Raw genomic sequence first — 19,051 nt, forward strand, 5'->3', positions numbered from 1 at the left:
CATAAAGCAAAAGTAGACTCACCTTATCTCTGCAATAATGTCTTTGTGGAAATCTTTTAGCAGAAGAGATATTTTTTTCTCTGAATTTTCCATTAGTAAAACGGAGAAGAATGTTTTCAAAAGCTGTTCTGTGAAATCCACCATGCTTCTTGGAGGGAGAATTATTCTCCCACCAGCTTCTGACTGCATATGGTTCAAGGTGAGGTTAATGAAATTCATTATTTGAAGGTCAGGATCACTTAAATTTGGAGCTGCTTCTTGAGAACTCCCAGCTAAGTTATTGATCGAATTAATTAGAAGGCTTTCAAAAAGCAACTGAACAACTGAGAAATTAGTTAGCTGTTCTTGATTTAGCAGAGGAGTAAGAAAGGCAACATCAAAATTACCTTCTCTAGAAACGTTTTTTAGGGCGCTGAAAAAGGTAATAATATCTTTAGTCAACAAAGCTATGTCATCAGTTGAACTCTTATTAGCCATAAGAATAAATAATGTTTGTATCATTCTGGAGTAATCTTCATTTGCATATTCATGAAGCCAGTTTTTTGTGGCTAATAGAAAATCTTCAATTATTTCTAATGTGTTTATTGATGATGAATCCAAGATTTCCAGAAAATGGGCAAGTTGCAAAGTAATGTTTTGAAGAGCCACCGAATTTATACTCTGGATTTCTTTGTTCATTTCAGAGAACAGGCGCCTGACACTAAAGTCATGGGTTAAGTCTTTCAGGTGTTTCACTGTTTGTTCAAACTCAAGCCACAGTTCTTCAAAGTTGTAAGTTGCTTCACTTTTTTCAATAAAACTTGATAATGCTTCTAAACTCCTACCTGTAAGGTTTGCATTCAGGGGCATCATAAATGAAGAGAGCAGATAATGAGTACTATTTTCTGGACTCCAATCCTCAGAAATCAATTTTATTATGTTTCCCAAATTTAAGGAAATATTATTTTGAACATATGGCTCTGCACCTTCATTAATGTTAAAGATCTTGTTCAAACCAGCTAGTTTGTCAAGAATGTTTTCACCTGGTGTAATTTTTGTAAAGTTGACAATTTTTAGTTTTTTTATGATTTTCAAAGCAACTTGCTTTATGGAACTCCCAGGACAAAGTTCAGAGATGCTGTTATTTTCAGAAGGTGGGATAAATGGTAATACTTTATCCCAAAATTTTTTCACAGTTTTCATAAGTGAAGATTGAGACAGATCCAGGAGAATGGAATTCCACTCCACTAATTCATGAATTGCACAGACGACTTTCCTAGTTATTTCCACTTGGGAGCTTTCATCTGAACACTGTGAATCATCACCGCGGGGAGACAGGTGAAGGTGGTCAAGTACACTGGCCACTTTGCTATAAAGAGAAGTCCCTTGGACGTTACAGGTTTCTAATGTTAGATTCTGCTGAAATCCAGAAGCTGTATGATTCCAGCACCAAATTACAGGAAGACAAGTTAAAACCTCTGAAACAATACCTGGTTTATCGGACATTAATTCAATTGTATCCAAAAGGGTTTTTATCATGACAGCAAAGTCTTCTTTGGTGATGTTTGAAATGCTTATGCCATGAAGGAGCATGAAGTTATAGACATCCTTAAGGCCCTCAGTGATATTTTTATCAACCACTCTCTGCAGGAGCCTTGCGGCATGAGGCAGCACGTAGTACACATCCACCACCGCATCCACAGCATCTTTAGGAAACAGGCGTGAGAGCTGCAGCAGATGATTTACATTCCAAGAATGTGAACTCTCTACAAACTTTTCCATCAAGCCAACAAACAAGTTGCTCCCTAAATTGCCAGTTCCTGCTCTACTGATATTCTTAAAGAAATCCACTAGGTTTGCACTCATTTGTTCAAGCTGATCTACGAACAGGTCTATGTCTGCCTTCTTGAGAGTACGCATGAGAGAAGTGACCTTCTTCAAAACTTGAACATGACTTGTATTTTGTGGCATATTATAATGAACGACAGACATTATGGAGTTGAACACATCCCTCATCAGTTGAATACCAAGACCCACACCTTTCTTTATTTCATGTGAAATTACTTTTGGTGAATTTTGGAGATCCTGAGATAAGTTTAGGGCAAAGTAACTAGCTAAATGATAAATGGAATTGCCCAAACTTCTTACATACTTTTCCTTTGGACTGGTGGCAACTATACTGAAAAACTTGTCAGTTTTAGAAGAATTATTTTCCAGGATGTTAGAGGAAATATCTTTCATAAATTTCTGAAATTCCTTTCCCAGTTCTACTAAATGCAGCCAAATATTTTTAAACTGGTTAGAAATGTCGTCTGACATTTCTGTGGGTCTTAGAATTAATTCAGTAAAATTTTTCCAGTTGGACTGAGATGCAATATCAAAATCTCTTGTTAAGTTGTTGATAATCATCTTCACTTGTGTTGTGGAATCATTTAAAAGAGCTAATAAAATCTCAAATTTTGGTTCCTTCTCTTTCTCAAAGACTGTGGTAAGTATAATATTTAGGAAGTCAGTTACATCTTTCAGGTAAATATTTACACAATTTATATTTGATTCATTCAAGGAACAAAGAGGTCCCTTTATATTTAACATTGAAGTTACAATTTTCAATATGGAGTTCATTTTTTCCTTATCTCTGAAACTCCCTAAAATACTTTGAAGACTGTCTTGTGAAAAACTTGAGTTATACATCACATAGAGATAGTTTATGATGTCTACCCATGCAGTGCATCCTTTCAATCTGCTAATTGTGTTCTCAGAGGAAAATGTGGAATTTAACATGGCCAGAATATGTAATGTCCTCTGTGAGGTATTTACATACAGTAAGCCATTTTCTAAAATCAAGTCAGTAACATTTTGGAAAATATCAATGCAAGACAATAAATCTCGATCATGTGACACATTTCTAAGAAATAATATTGTTTCTTTTAGCTCAGTGATGACACTCTCAAATTTTACTCCATAATTTGTGAAATTATTTGAAAGAAATTGATTTATCAAATCTACATTTCTACCTGTATATTCTGAGATATGGCTGAACTCAATGAAAACTTCAAGAAGAGAATAGAAAAACTCTCTGCTTGTACTTGTGTTTAATGGAAATGTCTTCAGCTGATGTAGGGCAGTTTCCAAGGTGAAAAGGGAAGTCTCCACCTGGTCCAGGTTAAGTGATTTTACTGTAACTAATGCATTGCCTAATGCTACCAAAAGATCCCTGAGATCCAGGAAATCATCCCAATCATGGAAGTCATCAGTTTGAGTTATATTTTTAAGCAAATTTAATATGAGTCTGGCAACATGATGAGTAGCAAATATTCCCTGGCAGCTTTTAGAAATTTTCACATTTTCAAATTCATTCAAAAGCTGAGTGAGACCAACATGAAGAGAAGTAAAAAGATTCATGTCAAACTTTAATATTTGAGAAATGCTTCCCCAAATTTCAGTCCACATTTGAAGCCATGAAACAGTACAGTGAACAGCCATAAACTCATCGAAAACACTGGCATTTGCTGAGAGGTTTGAAAAAATTTGTGCCCATGGAAGAATGAATGGAGACCCCTCATCTGTTGAATAATTCACAGAAGAAATGTGTTTATTATCCAAAACAAAGCATTCATTATCCAACAGGGCTTCTCCTGAACCATTGAAGAGTTGTCTCACATATTGAAATAAAGAAATGCGAAAATCTTCATCTACTATGAGCAGCTGTTTGAGGCCTGTCAACGTAGCATGGATCATTTCCAATTCTTGGTCCTCTGTAGACATCAGGGATTGGGCTTGAAACTCCAGAAAGTTAAAAATTGAAAGCAATTGCTGACAATAAGATACGTTAGAAATTCCCCCAAGAAACTCTGCTGTCTCAGATAAAAATGCAAACGCTTTACCAATGTTTTGGAAATTAAATTGCTTTAAGATATCCAAAATGTGTTTTGAGATTTGTGTAAGGAAAGTTACCAAAGACCCTCTACTCTGAATGCTCAAGAATTCATAAATATATTGGTAAAATGAAGAATACATTTGCAGAAGTAAAGCTGAATCCTTGTCTTTGAAGACATTTAGGTAGATATGAGTCAAAATTTTATCAACTTCTTGTTTTTGAGGTTCAGGAAGAGCTGAGAAAAGATCAGATACATTCCTTATAGCATAGACTTTATCCAGAGCTTCTGAGAGTTGTTCCTGTCTCAGAAACCCAAATTCATAGAGACTATTTACTATAGTTTCACTTAAATGTACAAAATCCATGTTCACAGCTGGTGATATAGGCCAATTTGAATGGAACAAATGGGAAAAGTTAAAATTTTTACTAAGAATCTCATTTTTAGGAGTAGAAAAATTTAAAATTTCAGAGAAGTTTTCCAATTTAGCTCTTTCTCCTTCTGAAATTCCATATAGCCATAATTCTAGTAACTTGGGATTAATTTCAAAAAGGATTAACTCCATGAATCTCAAAATATTTCTTGATTCCTTTCTTATCCAGTGACTTTCAAGAGTTTGCATTTTTCCAATCACTTCTTTGCTAAATTCCAAAAGTTCCTGAGTATCAATGGTAGATGGGTCTCTCTCTAAACTTTTTAAATGATTTATCCATGAAATACTTGTATTAATAATATTCTCAGTGAGAAATGGGAGGTTATGGAATTTGGGGACAATGGGTGAGTCAAAAGGATTAGGCCATAATAATTTCTCCAAAAATTCCACAAATGATAAGAGAAAGTCTATCTGTTCATCCTCAAAGGTATGCATTTTCTTTTCCATTGTTAGAAGGTGCTTTGTGAAATTTAAGGCCCTGTAATATTAATAGAATTGTTTTAATATCAGAAAGAAAAATACATTAATTAAATTTATCAGATTCCCAAGTTAATTCTCACTTACTGATAGTAAAACACAAGTGAAACATTTACTAGACAATGTAATTCCCAAGAAAAATTAAACTAATGTGAGCATTTGAAATTTTTAGGAATTCACAATATAGTTGTATACATTTAGCTTAAAATGTGTTTCCTACAATCAAAAAGAATGCATTCTAAATATATTTTCCCCTATAAATTCTTATGTATGATGGTTAAAGATAAGTTTGCTATTTATGCCAGAAGAATTTTAGGATTCAATTCCATATTACATCTAAAAATGTCTTGAGCTGTAGAGGTAGTCCAAATAATGGGATGTGTCAGGAACCTTGCCCGTGTGATTTAGGGAAAACTGTTGGGATCCCCATCCCAGAAGGCAATTCCAGTACTCTTTCAACAATGCTGTACATGCTACTATTATAAACTCATTATTATAGTAGCATACTTTCTCTTCAGGTGTTTATGTTTTAAATACAAAGGTTTCTCAGAAGAGCAACTCAGAGCTTATGACAAGTCCACTCATGTAGTAGAAGTCCACCCTTGGAGAACTAACTTCTAACTCAGAAGTTAGTTGCAAGTTCACTTTTGAAATCCTCAGGGCCATATGTGCTTCAGAATTCAGACATTCAGACTTTATAAAGGTAACATGGTACAAATGTCAGATATGTATTAATGCCCCCCACTGGGGACTGGGGCAACCCTGTGGTCAACATACTAACACTTCAGCAGTGAGAACTGGTCTCGCTGTGCGGGATCCATAGACTTAAAACAGCTACACACTGGTCTAGGCAAAAATCTCCACTGAATGAGTTGTGATGCCAGCTACAAGAAAAGCTTTTATTTTCATACTTTTAAGAGTTCAGAATTGTAGGTAAGGTATTTCGAACTTTATTGGCTACGAATGCCTAAAGGGTTGAATTACTCTGTAATTTCTTTAACTTTCTACTACTGTTGAGTAACACACTCTCTGACCTTGGACAGATATAAGACAGATCAAAGTCAGAAATGTTGTTTTCCTCTCTGACAGCTGAGATCTGGGCACAAAGATATATATATATATGGGCTTAGTTTAGTTAATTGTTATTTGTAGGACGAAGAGTGGCTGCTTTGAAATAATTCCTGGGAAAAATTCCCATTAAGAAAAAAAAAAGTTCTACTATTAGGAATTCAATACAAACTTTGCTTAAATCCAGCCTTGCATAGAAATGTATGTAAAACTAACATGCAAGTAATAGTGCATTGACAGAGGAGAATACAAAACTATATTTGCATGGGGAACTGAGAGGATTCTATAGTAGCAATAGTTGTATGAGTAACAATTGGAGTAGAAGTAATACTTACTGCTAATAATAATATTGCCACATTTTTATATCACTTTAGAGTTCATAAAGCACTTTCACAACTATGATCTTAGTTCATTGCTACAGCAGCACTTTGGGGTTACACATCATTATCTCCATTTCATGAAAAAAGAAACTTTTCAATTTCTTCTTAAATTAGCAGGTTCAAGCTTTTATGATGAGGCACGAACAGCACATGGCCCAGATTTTCTCATTTCAAGTTCAGCTTTCTTATTATGAATTATACTTAATGTCCAATTGCTTTCATTCATTAATTCAACATCTAATTATCTAGCATCTGTCATGGAAGACACAGTGCCAACTGCTATGAGTCCACAAACATAAAGTTAAACATGTCCTTGGAGCACATATAAACTCATTTTGTCCCTGTCTTTCAAGGACTATTGAATATTTGAGAATTTCAGGAAAGTGAGAAATCTGACATGAGCAAGGAACTGGTTCTCCAGAGGGTGCAAACCATTGTCCTTTCTTCTGTGCCCACTAATAAGTAGGCTTACAAATTTCCCCTACATTGACAAATCTCAGGTCTAGATAGATATAGAATGGCCCTCAAACTTTGGTCTGCATAAGAACCACCTACAGAAATTGTTAAATATATAGAAACTGGGGCAAGATTTCATGTGTCTGGAGCAAGATGAAGGCATCTGTATTTTTAGCAAATTTTATAGATAAGTTTGATCCATTCCTGAGTTTGAGAGCTACTGCTCTAATGAAAAGCTTTTTCCCCATCATGTCGCAGTACAACCCACAAACATTAAAGTTTGCCTTTAAACTGCACCCATTATCCATAACCACACACAAAAACCTCCATTTCGATACATGTGTTAAAATAGCATAGCAGAAAATAAGCTGGCAGATTTAGTTCTAAAAATCACTTATCTCCCCCAAAGTCTCTAAAACTACCAGAATCTAAATTATTGATTCCATGTCTAAACACTAAGCAATTAGATAAGGCCACTTTTCAAAGAAAAGCTTTATTTTCGGAGCATCTATTATAAATCATGTTACTATTTCAGGGGAATCTTATTACCATAATCTGTACTTCCTTTCAAAAATCCATTGAGTCGTACATTCTATTAAACAACTTGAAACTTGAGTCGTACATTCTAGTAAACAAATATTTATTGAGCACCTAATATGAAACACTGTGTCAATATATAAATCAAGCTCATAAATTTTAAAGAATTCATATCCTATAGCTAGGCTTTGAATGTCTTCAGATAATAGTTAAATCAAGACCCCCAGAAGTTGAATTCTGATAACTTACCTGGATATGGAAGCTACTGGAGACTTGAGTAAGTTATTTAAAAATGCAGCATAATTATCACTGATGGTTGTCCAATCCATGTTTTCTTCATAACAAGGAGATTCCACAGAGAAAGCTAAATATAAAGGCATTTCATATATTGATTTCAAATTGGATATAAAAGACAAATCTAGTAAAGCAAAAAATGCTACAGTAGTTGAGCTGATATGGTTGAATATTTAAAGAGGAGTTTTAGAAATCCTCCTAATTTGACTGCTGTTTCCAGCAAGATGAAGTAGCACTGGCCCTTGAGTAGTGGGGACGCTGATCCATGAGAGACGGGAAAGGTGAGACCCACGCCGATCCCAGCTTGCCGCCTAGAGAGAGGCCAGGCTCTGGCACAGGAAGGAAAAGCTGAGCTACGGCCCAGTGGACGTGCTGAGTGGAGGAGGGGAAGCTTAAGCGTGAGAGACAGCAGAGAACCCAGCACAGAGCGCCAGCAAGGGCTGCTCAAAGCAAGAACATGGGCAGCGAGCTTCTCTCCACTCTGCAGACAGGAAACACCCAACACATGCATGTGAGGAAACTACCTGAGACCAGGGAAAGAACCACCCAGAAGAATTAAAGGTAATGGTTTCTAGTGATCACACAGGACCAGGAACATGCTCTTTCCATTAGTCCGACTGGAGCAGTTCATAATTCATTTGTCATTAGAGAACAGTGAACAAAAGGGGTCTTGCTCCAGGAGCGGGGAATATTTATAACCGGACTGAGCACTTCACCACTTCTGCCTCACAAATCTTAAAAGTAAGGCCCTGAAGAATCAAACTGTTTCAAATGATTTGTTTCAAGAGTCTTTATAGTAATACAAAACAACCAGCACAAAACAAAATTAAAATGTGTACTGTTTGGGAGCTGATCAAAAATTATCAGGCATACAAAGAAACAGGAAAATATGACCCTAATCAGGAGAAAATAATTGATCAAAACCAACAGAGATGAAGGATCCAGCAGAGAGGAACACTAAACACGTGAAGTAGTTTATGTTATTTAGTTTATACTGTATACCTTGCACACTCCAATTAAAAACCAAAATTTGTCATTTCAGATGAAATAAGATGCAACTGTATGTTGCATGTAAGAAATATAATGACATAAATAAGTGAAAAGTAAAAGGCATACCACCAAACACTAACCAAAAGCAAGCTATCAAAGTAGATTTTAGTTTATTATTATTTATATTAGATATTATCATTTCATAATGATAAACATATAAATTAATCAATAAGATAAAGGAATTCAAAATGTTTATGCACATTATAACAGAGCTTTGAAACATATGAAACAAAAACTAATCGAAATAAAGGAGAAATAGACAAATCCACAACTATAATCAGAGATTTCACTATACCTATGACAAAATATCAGCAAGGATATAGATTTGTACAATACTATCAATCAACTTGATGTCATTGATGTTTATAAAATATCTACCCAACATTAAAGTAATACATATTCTTCCCCAGTGATGGAACATTGACCAAAATAGATCAGATTCTAGCCCATAAAACAAATTTCAATAAAGTCATACAAAGAGCTTTTGAGTGGCACGCCTGGCAGAGAGGCACGACAGACCCGCCGAGTCCCGACAGAGACGGAAAGAGGTGACCAAGAAAGGAATTTTATAGGTAAGAAATATTTCGAGGGAGAAAAAATGGTGGAGTAGAGGTAACTCTCCGGGCTCCTGCTCCAGAGAAGGAGACACAGATCTTGGTCTCCTACGGGCGAGTGGCTCTCCCCACTACGAGGGCAGCGTGGAGACTCCGCAGAGGAGCAGCGTGGGACTCTCATGAAAGGATAAACCAGGTGACCCGGAAGTAAGATCGGGTTCTCTGGAGAGTGCACAGCAAACAACAGGGAGCGTGGGAGGGCGCGGGCCGCGGGCCAGGGGGTGGAGCGGATCAGACCCACAGGAGAACTCCTTGCTTCCCCATCGACCCCCACACCCGCCGGGCCAGGGGGTGGAGCGGGATCAGACCCACAGGAGAACTCCTTGCTTCCCCATCGACCCCCACACCCGCCCGGCCAGGGGCCTGTCTGACACTGGTGCGAAATGGCAGCAGGAGAAGAGGGTGCTGGAGGGTGGGTTGATGGTGAGAGGCGGCCGCGTGGTCCCCCCTGAGCCCCGTGCTAGGACGGCTCCAAGACGCTGGTCTGTGCGGACTGGGGGGTGGTTAGAGGTGTCGCCTCTGGTAACCAGGGAGACTAGGCGGGGCTCTAAGCTGGAACTGCCCCAGGCGAATAAAACCGCACAGGGCGGGCCAGTAAAGCCTGGGCTCCGACTGAACAGGTGGGCAGGCAGGCAGCCTGGAGGAACCTACAGGGTGTCCTATTGACCCAGGCCCCCAACCCGGCACCGGCTGCACCCTAATCAGTCACCCCCAGTACTGGTACCCTACGAGTGGGCTGGTGGTTGCCATTGAGGGGGTCCACAGCCCAGCTGTCAGCGGGCAAGCCCCCGCCCCCGCCCAACCTAGAGTATCTCCTGGCAAATCCTGCCCCTACACAATCTGCCATCGGCTTGTCAGGCCTGGCTCCATCAACGAACTACTGAGAAGTCTAGCAGCCCGAAGGGAGTTACAGCCACTGGGGTTCAGGGCGTGCAGGGTAGACTGGGGAGACACTGCCTCCCCTCAGCCCGCATCTCTCTTGCCCAAGTGGTAGGCTCCACCCCTGGAGGCGGGGCGAAACAAGAAAACCCACTTTCCCCAAAAGCTACCCCTGTCAGGGGAACCTTCCAAGTGTGGTGGAAGAGCTCCCCCAGTGGTTGATCAAGAAACTACAAAAAGTAGACGACTGAGCTCTAGCAATTGACCCAGATGGGGAGGGCCCAACGCAATTCAAAAAATCAAGCCGAAAATACTCCCCCTAGGAGATACACCAGCTCTCAAGAAATGGAGTCTGAACAAACCCAAAACACTAAAATGACAGAAGAAGAATTCCAAAATTGGATTGTAAAAAAGCTCAATGAAATGCAAAAAAAAATGGATAACAAACACAAAGAAACTACAAAGAAGATACAAGAATTGGAAGAAAGATTCATTAAGGAGATCGACATCTTGAAGAAGAATCAATCAGATATCCTCGATATGAAGAATTTATTCAGGAAAATTCAAAACACAGTGGAAAGCCTCAAAAATAGGGTGGACCAAACAGAAGAAAGAATCTCAGAGCTGGAAGACAACTCATTCAAATCAAATAAATTATTCAAAGAGTTAGAGCAGAAAAATAAGAGACATGAGCAAAGCTTACAAGAATTGTGGGACTATATGAAGAAAAATAACCTGCAGGTCCACTGGATTCCAGAGAAGGAGGAAGAAAAAACCCATGGGTTAGATAAGTTTTGGAAGAAATAATTGAGGAAAACTTCCCACGTCTAACCAGTAACCTAGAATTAGAAATACAAGAGGCCAAAAGGACTCCTGGGAGATACAATGCAAACAGGAAAACACCACGCCATGTAGTCATCAGACTGACCAAAATATCAACAAAATAGACCCTCCTACAAGCTGTTAGGCACAGGAAAGAAGTTACATACAAAGGAAAACCGATCCGAATAACTCCAGATTTCTCAACTGAAACAATACAAGCAAGGAGGGAATGGGGACCCACTCTCAATCTTTTAAAATAAAATAACGCCCAGCCTAGAATCGTGTATCCTGCAAAACTAAGCTTCATATATGAAGGAGAAATTAAGACATTCTCAGATAAGCAAAGTCTCAGAGAATTCACCAAGACAAGACCAGCCCTACAAGAAGCACTCAAAACAGTGTTACACACGGAACACCATAATAAAAACTCACAAATATAGAAACAACCAAAACCCAAAGATTAAAGGCCAGATATTACAAAGGCTCAAGAGAGAAATCAAAGCAACAACATCCAACCCAACAGAATGAACAGTAATCAACCTTACCTATCAGTTCTCTCAATAAATGTGAATGGCTTAAACTCTCCACTCAAGAGACATAGGCTGGCTGAATGATAAGAAAATACAGGCCAAGTATATGCTGTCTTCAGGAAACACATCTAACCTGCAAGGATGGATATAGACTAAAAGTAAAATGGTAGAGATCAGTATTCCAGGCAAGTGGAAGACAAAAAAAGGCTGGCGTGGTAGTTCTAATTTCAGACGATTTAGTTTTTAAACCAACAAAAGTAGTGAAAGACAAAGAGGGAAATTATATAATGGTGAAGGTCACAATTCAACTAGAAGACATAACAATTTTAAATACATATGCACCCAACTTAGGTGCACCCAGATTCATAAAGCAAACCTTACTGGATCTAAGCAAATGGATTAATAGCAACTCCGTAATCACTGGAGATTTCAACACCCCATTGATGGCACAAGACAGATCCTCCAAACAGAAAATTAATAAAGAAATAATTGACTTAAACAAAACTCTAGAACAATTGGGTCTGACTGACATTTATAGGACATTCTACCCAAAATCCACTGAATACATGTACTTCTCATCAGCTCACAAGACATTCTGTAAGATTGACTATATCCTAGGACACAAAGTACACCTCAAGAAATTTAAAAAAATAGAAATCATACCATGTATCTTCTCATATCCCAGTAGAATAAAAGTAGAAATCAACCCTAACAGAAACTCACACTTCTACACAAAAACGTGGAAATTAAACAACCTCCTACTAAATGATTACTTCATAAATGAAGAAATCAAGATGGAAATAAAAAAATCTATGAACAAAATGACAATGGAGAGACAAGTTATCAAATCTTCTGGGACACAGCTAAAGCAGTTCTGAGAGGAAAGTTTATCTCCATAAATGCCTATAACCAAAAGTCAAAAAGATCACAAATAGACAATCTAATGAAACGAGTAAAAGAGCTGGAAAAAGAACATACCAACCCCAAATCCAGCAGAAGAAATGAAATAAAAAAGATCAAATCAGAACTAAATGAAATTGAAAACAGGGAAGCTATTCAGGAGATTCATAAAAAAAAAGTTGGTTCTTTGAAAAAATAAAATTGACGTGCCATTGGCTCGGCTAACAAAAAGCAGAAAAGAGAAATCTCTAATAAGCTCCATCAGGAACAAAAAAGGAGATATCACAACTGATCCCAAAGAGACAGAAGATATAATTTATGAATACTACAAAAATCTTTATGCACACAAACTGGAAAATGTGGAGGAAATGGACAAATTTCTAGAAACACACAGCCTCCCTAGGCTCAACCAGGAAGAAATAGATTCCCTGAACAGACCAATCTCAACAGCTGAAATAGAAACAGCAATGAAAAATCTCCCTAAAAACAAGAGTCCCAGTCCAGATGGTTTCACACCCAAATTTTAGCACATTTACAAAGAAGAACTAGTACCTATCTTGCAGAAACTATTCCACAACATCGAGAAGAATGGAAACCTCCCTGACACCTTTTATGAAGCGAATATTACTCTGATACCAAACCAGGAAAGGATGCAACAAAAAAAGAAAACTACAGACCAATATCCCTAATGAATATAGATGCAAAAATTTTCAACAAAATCCTAGCTAACCCAATCCAGACGCTTATCAAAAAAATAATCCATCACAACCAAGAGACTTCATCCTAGGGATGCAGGAATGGTTCAACATACCTAAATCTATAAATGCAATTCACCACATAAACAGAAGCAAAAACAAACACCACATGATTCTTTCAATAGATGCAGAAGAAGCTTTTGACAACATTCAACACCCCTTCATGATACGAACACTTAATAAAATAGGCATAGAAGGAACATATCTAAAAATGATACAAGCCATATATGACAGACCCATAGCCAACATCATACTGAATGGGGAAAAATTGAAAGCATTCCCACTTAGAACTGGAACCAGACAAGGCTGCCCACTATCTCCACTTCTATTCAACATAGTGCTGGAAGTCCTGGCTACAGCAAGCAGACAGGAAAGTGGAATTAAAGAGATCCAAATAGGGGCAGAAGAGATCAAACTTTCACTGTTTGCTGATAATATGATATTATATTTAGAAAACCCCAAAGATTCAACTAAGAAACACCTGGAACTGATAAATGAATTTAGTAAAGTCTCAGGATACAAAATCAATACACAGAAATCAGAGGCATTCATGTATGCCAACAATCCAAATTGAGAACCAAATCAAAGACTCAATTTCCTTCACAATAGCAACAAAGAAATTAAAGTACCTAGGAATATACTTAACCAAGGAGGTAAAAGACCTCTACAGGGAGAACTATGAAACACTGAGGAAGGAAATAGCAGAGGATGTAAACAGATGGAAATCCATACCATGCTCGTAGATCGGCAGACTCAATATCATTAAAATGTCTATACTACCCAAACTGATCTAGAGCTTCAATGTAATACCTATTAAAATCCCATCAGCATTCTTCACAGATATAGAAAAAATAATGTTATGCTCTGTATAGAACCAAAGAAGACCCCGAATATCAAAAGCAATTCTAGGCAACAAAAACAAAATGGGAGGTATTAATATGCCAGATATCAAACTATACTACAAAGCTGCAGTAATTAAATCAATCTGGTATTGGCACAAAAATAGGAATATTGACCAGTGCAACAGATCTGAGAATCCTGATATAAAACCATCCTCATATAGCCATCTAATCTTTGACAAAGCAGACAAAAACATACGCTGGGGAAAAGAATCCCTTTTCAATAAATGGTGCTGGGAAAACTGGATAGCCACCTGTAGGAGGCTAAAACAGGACCCACATCTTTCACTTCTCACAAAAATCAACTCACGCTGAATAACAGACTTAAACTTAAGGTATGAAACTATTAGAATTCTAGAGGAAAATGTTGGAAACACTCTCCTAGACATCGGCCTAGGCAAAGAGTTTATGAAGAAGTCCCCAAAGGCAATCACAGCGGCAACAAAAATAAATAAATGGGACATGATCAAACTACAAAGCTTCTGCACAGCCAAAGAAATAGTCATGAAAGTAAACAGACAGCCTACAGAATGGGAGAAAATGTTTGCATCCTACGCATCCGATAAGGGACTGATAACTAGAATATACATAGAACTCATGAAAACCAGCAAGAAAAAATCAAATAACCCTATTAAAATGTGGGCAAAGGACTTGAACAGAAACTTTTCTAAAGAAGACAGAAGAATTGCCAACAAACATATGAAAAAATGCTCAACATCTCTATTCATCAGGGAAATGCAAATCAAAACCACAATGAGATATCACTTAACTCCAGTGAGAATGGCCTTTATCAAAAAATCTCCAAACAATAAATGCTGGCGTGGTTGCGGAGAGAGAGGAACACTCCTACACTGCTGGTGGGACTGCAAACTAGTTCAACCTCTGTGGAAAGCAATATGGAGATACCTTAAAGCAATACAAGTGAATCTACCATTTGATCCAGTAATCCCATTGCTGGGCATCTACCCAAAAGATCCAATGACACTCTACAAAAAAGACACCTGTACCCGAATGTTTATAGCAGCACAATTCACAATCACAAGGCTGTGGAAACAGCCCAAGTGCCCATCAATCCAAGAATGGATTAATAAAATGTGGTATATGTATACCATGGAGTACTATTCAGCTCTAAGAAACAATGGTGATATAGCACATCTTATATTTTCCTGGTTAGAGCTGGAACCCATACTACTAAGTGAAGTATCCCAAGAATGGAAAAACAAACACCAGTTATACTCACCAGCAAACTGGTATTAACTGAGCAGCACCTAAATGGACACATAGGCACTACAGTAATTGGGTATTGGGCAGGTGGGAGAGGGAGGGTAGTGGGCATATACATACATAATGAGTGAGATGTGCACCATCTGAGGGATGGTCACGCTGGAAACTCAGACTTGTGGGGGAAGGGGAGGAAAGGGCATTTTTTGAAACCTTAAAATTTGTACCCCCATAATATGCCGAAATAAAAAAAAAAGTCATACAAAGAATGTCCACTGACTAGTAGAATTAAATTAGAAATCAATAACAAATATATATGAAAAATCCCAAATATGTGAAAACTAAATAGCATACTTCTAAATAACTCATGGATGAGAAAAGAAATCAAAAGGTAAATTAGAAAGTACTTTGAACTGAATAAAAATGAAAGCATAACATGCCAGTGTTTGTGGAATGCTACTTTAAAGAAGAACTTAGGGCAAAGAAGTTCATTCCACTAAACACCCATGTTAGAATAAAAATGGTCTCAAATGGCTGACCTCAGTTTCCATGTAAAGAAACTAGAAATGAAGAGTCAGTCAAATTCAAACTAAGTAGAATAAAGAAAATAATAAAAATCAGAATGGAAATCCAGGAAGTAGAAAAAGAAAAACATTAGAGTAGAATTAATGAAACCAAAGGCCAGTTCTTTGAGAAGATCAGTTGTGTTGATAAACCTCTAAGGAGAGAAATCAAGAAAGAAAGATGCAAATTATCAATATGAAGTATGAGAGAGGTGCTATTACCACAGAGTCTATAGAAATTAAGAGATAAATGATGGAGCATTATATTTAAAAAACCTTTATGACACTAAATTGGACAATTCAGATAAAAGAAACAAGTTCTTTGCAAGACAGAAACTACCAAAGTTCACTTAAGAAGAAATAAATCTGAATAAAAAAACGAGATAAAGACAATGTAAGAAAAGAAAACTAAAGACAATATTTCTTGTAAGAATTGGTTCAAAATGTTAAATAAAATTTTAGTAAATTAAATCCAATAATATATAAAAACCTAATATACCTTAATCAAGTGGAATGTATCCCAGTTATGCATGGTTAATTTAACATTTAAAATGAATATATGCAATTTACTATATGAATAAATTTAAAAGAAAAACCGTATAATCATCTCAATGGATGCAGAAAGGCATTTGGCAAACTGTTACATCCATTCCTGATAATAAAAAAAACTCTTGGCAAACTAAGAATAAAAGAAAATTCCCTGAACCTAACAAAGGTATCTATGAAAAACCTACAGCTGACATTACACTCAATGGTAAAAGACTACATGCTCCTCACCCAGGATCAAGAGAAAGATAAGGATGTTCTCTTTCACCTTTTCTATTCAATATTGTGCTGGAAGGTATAGACAGTGTAATAAGAATGATTAAAACAAAAGATAGTTAAACCATCTGAATTCACAGATGACATGATTTATTGACAATTTGATGAAGTCTATGAAAAAGATAACTAAAACGTGAATCAGAAAGTTTGCAGGATACAAGATCAATTTATAAAACTTGACTGGGCACAGTGGCTTATGCCTGTAATCCTAGTACTTTGGGAGGTCAGGGTGGGAGGATTGCCTGGGCCCAGGAGTTTGAGGCTGCAGTGACCTATGATAGTGCCACTATACTCTAGCCTTGGCTACAGAGTGACACTGTCTTAAAAAACAAACAAAAAAAAATTAAATGTATGTCCATATATGAGCAACAAACCACTGAAGATTGAAATTTTTAAAAAATAAGCAATTTGTAATAGTATTAAAAGTATTAAATTCTTAGGGATAAACCTGACACAAGATGTGAGACTTTTACAATGAGAATGACAAGAAGTTGCTAAGAAGAAATAAAGAAGACCTAGTAAATGGGGAGATATGCCATGAGTCAAAAGACTCAAAATAGTTCAAAAAGTCAATTCTCCTTAAATCGATTTATTGATTCAATTCAGATCTGGTTAAAAATCAAGCAGAATTTTGAGAAACTACAAGCAGATTCTAAAATCCATATGGAAAGGCATATGACGCAGAATAGCTGGTGAATTTTTTAAAAAAGGAATAAAGTTAGAGAACTAAAACTATTTGACTTTAAGGCTTAGTGTAAAGCTGTGATAATTAAGGTGTCAATATTTATATAAAGATAAACAAAAAATATCACTAGAATAGAGAGTCTAGAAAAAGATCCACATATTTGTACAACTATTTTGTGACAAAAAAACAAAGATAATCCAATGGAGAAAGGAGAAACTTTACAATCAATTTTGCTGGAGCAATTGGATCTCCATGTGCAAAAATAATAATAAACTTCTATATATGCCTACACCATATACAAAAAATAAGTAAAAATAAATCATAGAATTAAACTTAAAACCTAGTCTAGGCACTATGTGGCTCACGCCTGTAATCCTAGCACTCTGGGAGGCCGAGGTGGGAGGATTACTTGAGGTCAGGAGTTCGGGACCAGCCTGAGCAAGAGTGAGACCCCATCTTTACTGAAAATAGAAAAAATTAAGCCAGGTGTGGTGGCTGCCTGTAGTCCCAACTACTTGGGGAGGCCAAGGCAGGAGGATCGCTTAAGCCCAGGAGTTTGAGGTTGCTGTGAGGCCACTGCCCTCTAGCTGGGGGCAACATACTGAGACTCTGTCTCAAACAAACAAACAGAAAAAAAAAAAAAAAAAAACCAAACACTAATGCTATTAAACTTCTAGAAAAGAGCATAGGCTAAATCTTGGTGACCTCAAGAGTTAGCAAAGATTTCTTAGCGGTAATTCCAAAAACATGATCCATTAACATAAAATGTTACCTAGGACTTCATAAAAAATTAAAACTCTGCTCCTGCATGATGTTGTTGAGAAGAATGAACAGACAATCCAGAGGCTGGGAGGAAATATTTGCAAAGCCTATGTCTGATAAAGAGCTTGTAGCCTGAATAAGCAAGAGAATTTCAAATTAAATAATATAGAAACAAACAACCCAATTTAAAAAGGAGGGAAAAGATTTGAATATACAATTCATGAATAAAAATACAGATGGCATATAAGCACATGAAAAGATAGATGCTTCAAATCATCACACATAAATGCAAATTCAATCCATATTGAGATAATGCCACATACCTATGGGAATGGCTCATATTAAAAGACTGACCCACTCAGGGTCAGAGAGGATGTGGAGACATTAGAACTCTCATACACTGCTGTTGGGAGTATAAAATGGTACAATGACTTTGAAAAATAGTTTGTCAGTTTCCTAAAATGTTAAACATACACTTCTCAGATAATCAAATCATGTTATTCCTAAAGAAGATAAAGCATACTTCCCAACAAGACTCGTACATGAATGTTTATAGCAGCTTTGTTTGTGACAGCCCCAAACAGTAAACAGTGCAATTGTGAATCATGTGAATGGATAGAAAAACTGTGATACATCCATACAATGGAATAGCACCCAGCAATAAAAAGGAATGAACACACTACAACAAGAATGAATCTCAAAGTAATTAATGCTGATTAATTGTGCTAAGTAAAACATGTCAGACACAGAAAGTGTATACTGCATTTATAAAAATTTTGGAAAATTAAAACTCAAATACAGTGACAGAAAGCAGAGCAGTGGTTGCCTGAGGACAGGACAGGAAGCTGGAATTGATATTTGGGGAAGGATTGCAAAGGATAGGAGAAAGTTTAGCAGAGTGACAGAGGTGTTCACTATCTTAATATCATGAATATGTACACAGGTCAGTACATCAAATTGTATGCTTTAAATATGTGCGATTTATTATATGTTAATTATATTTCAGTAAAGCTGTTGGGCTTCTTTTTCAGAAAAACTTCTAATTTGAGG

At 37.0% G+C, this 19,051-nt stretch overlaps 1 protein-coding gene across 1 annotated transcript in view; it reads right to left on the reverse strand.

The window, feature by feature from the left end:
• Window positions 1-19,051, reverse strand: part of ABCA13 (ATP binding cassette subfamily A member 13) — a 470,652-nt gene that overhangs the window by 369,829 nt on the left and 81,772 nt on the right. Inside the window, 2 exon segments of the mRNA XM_020289932.2 lie at window positions 23-4,765; window positions 7,455-7,569. Coding sequence (XP_020145521.2) covers window positions 23-4,765; window positions 7,455-7,569 — 4,858 coding nt within the window.

Source organism: Microcebus murinus, chromosome 9 (assembly GCF_040939455.1).
Source record: "Microcebus murinus isolate Inina chromosome 9, M.murinus_Inina_mat1.0, whole genome shotgun sequence".
In the NCBI taxonomy this organism is placed as follows: Eukaryota; Metazoa; Chordata; class Mammalia; order Primates; family Cheirogaleidae; genus Microcebus; species Microcebus murinus.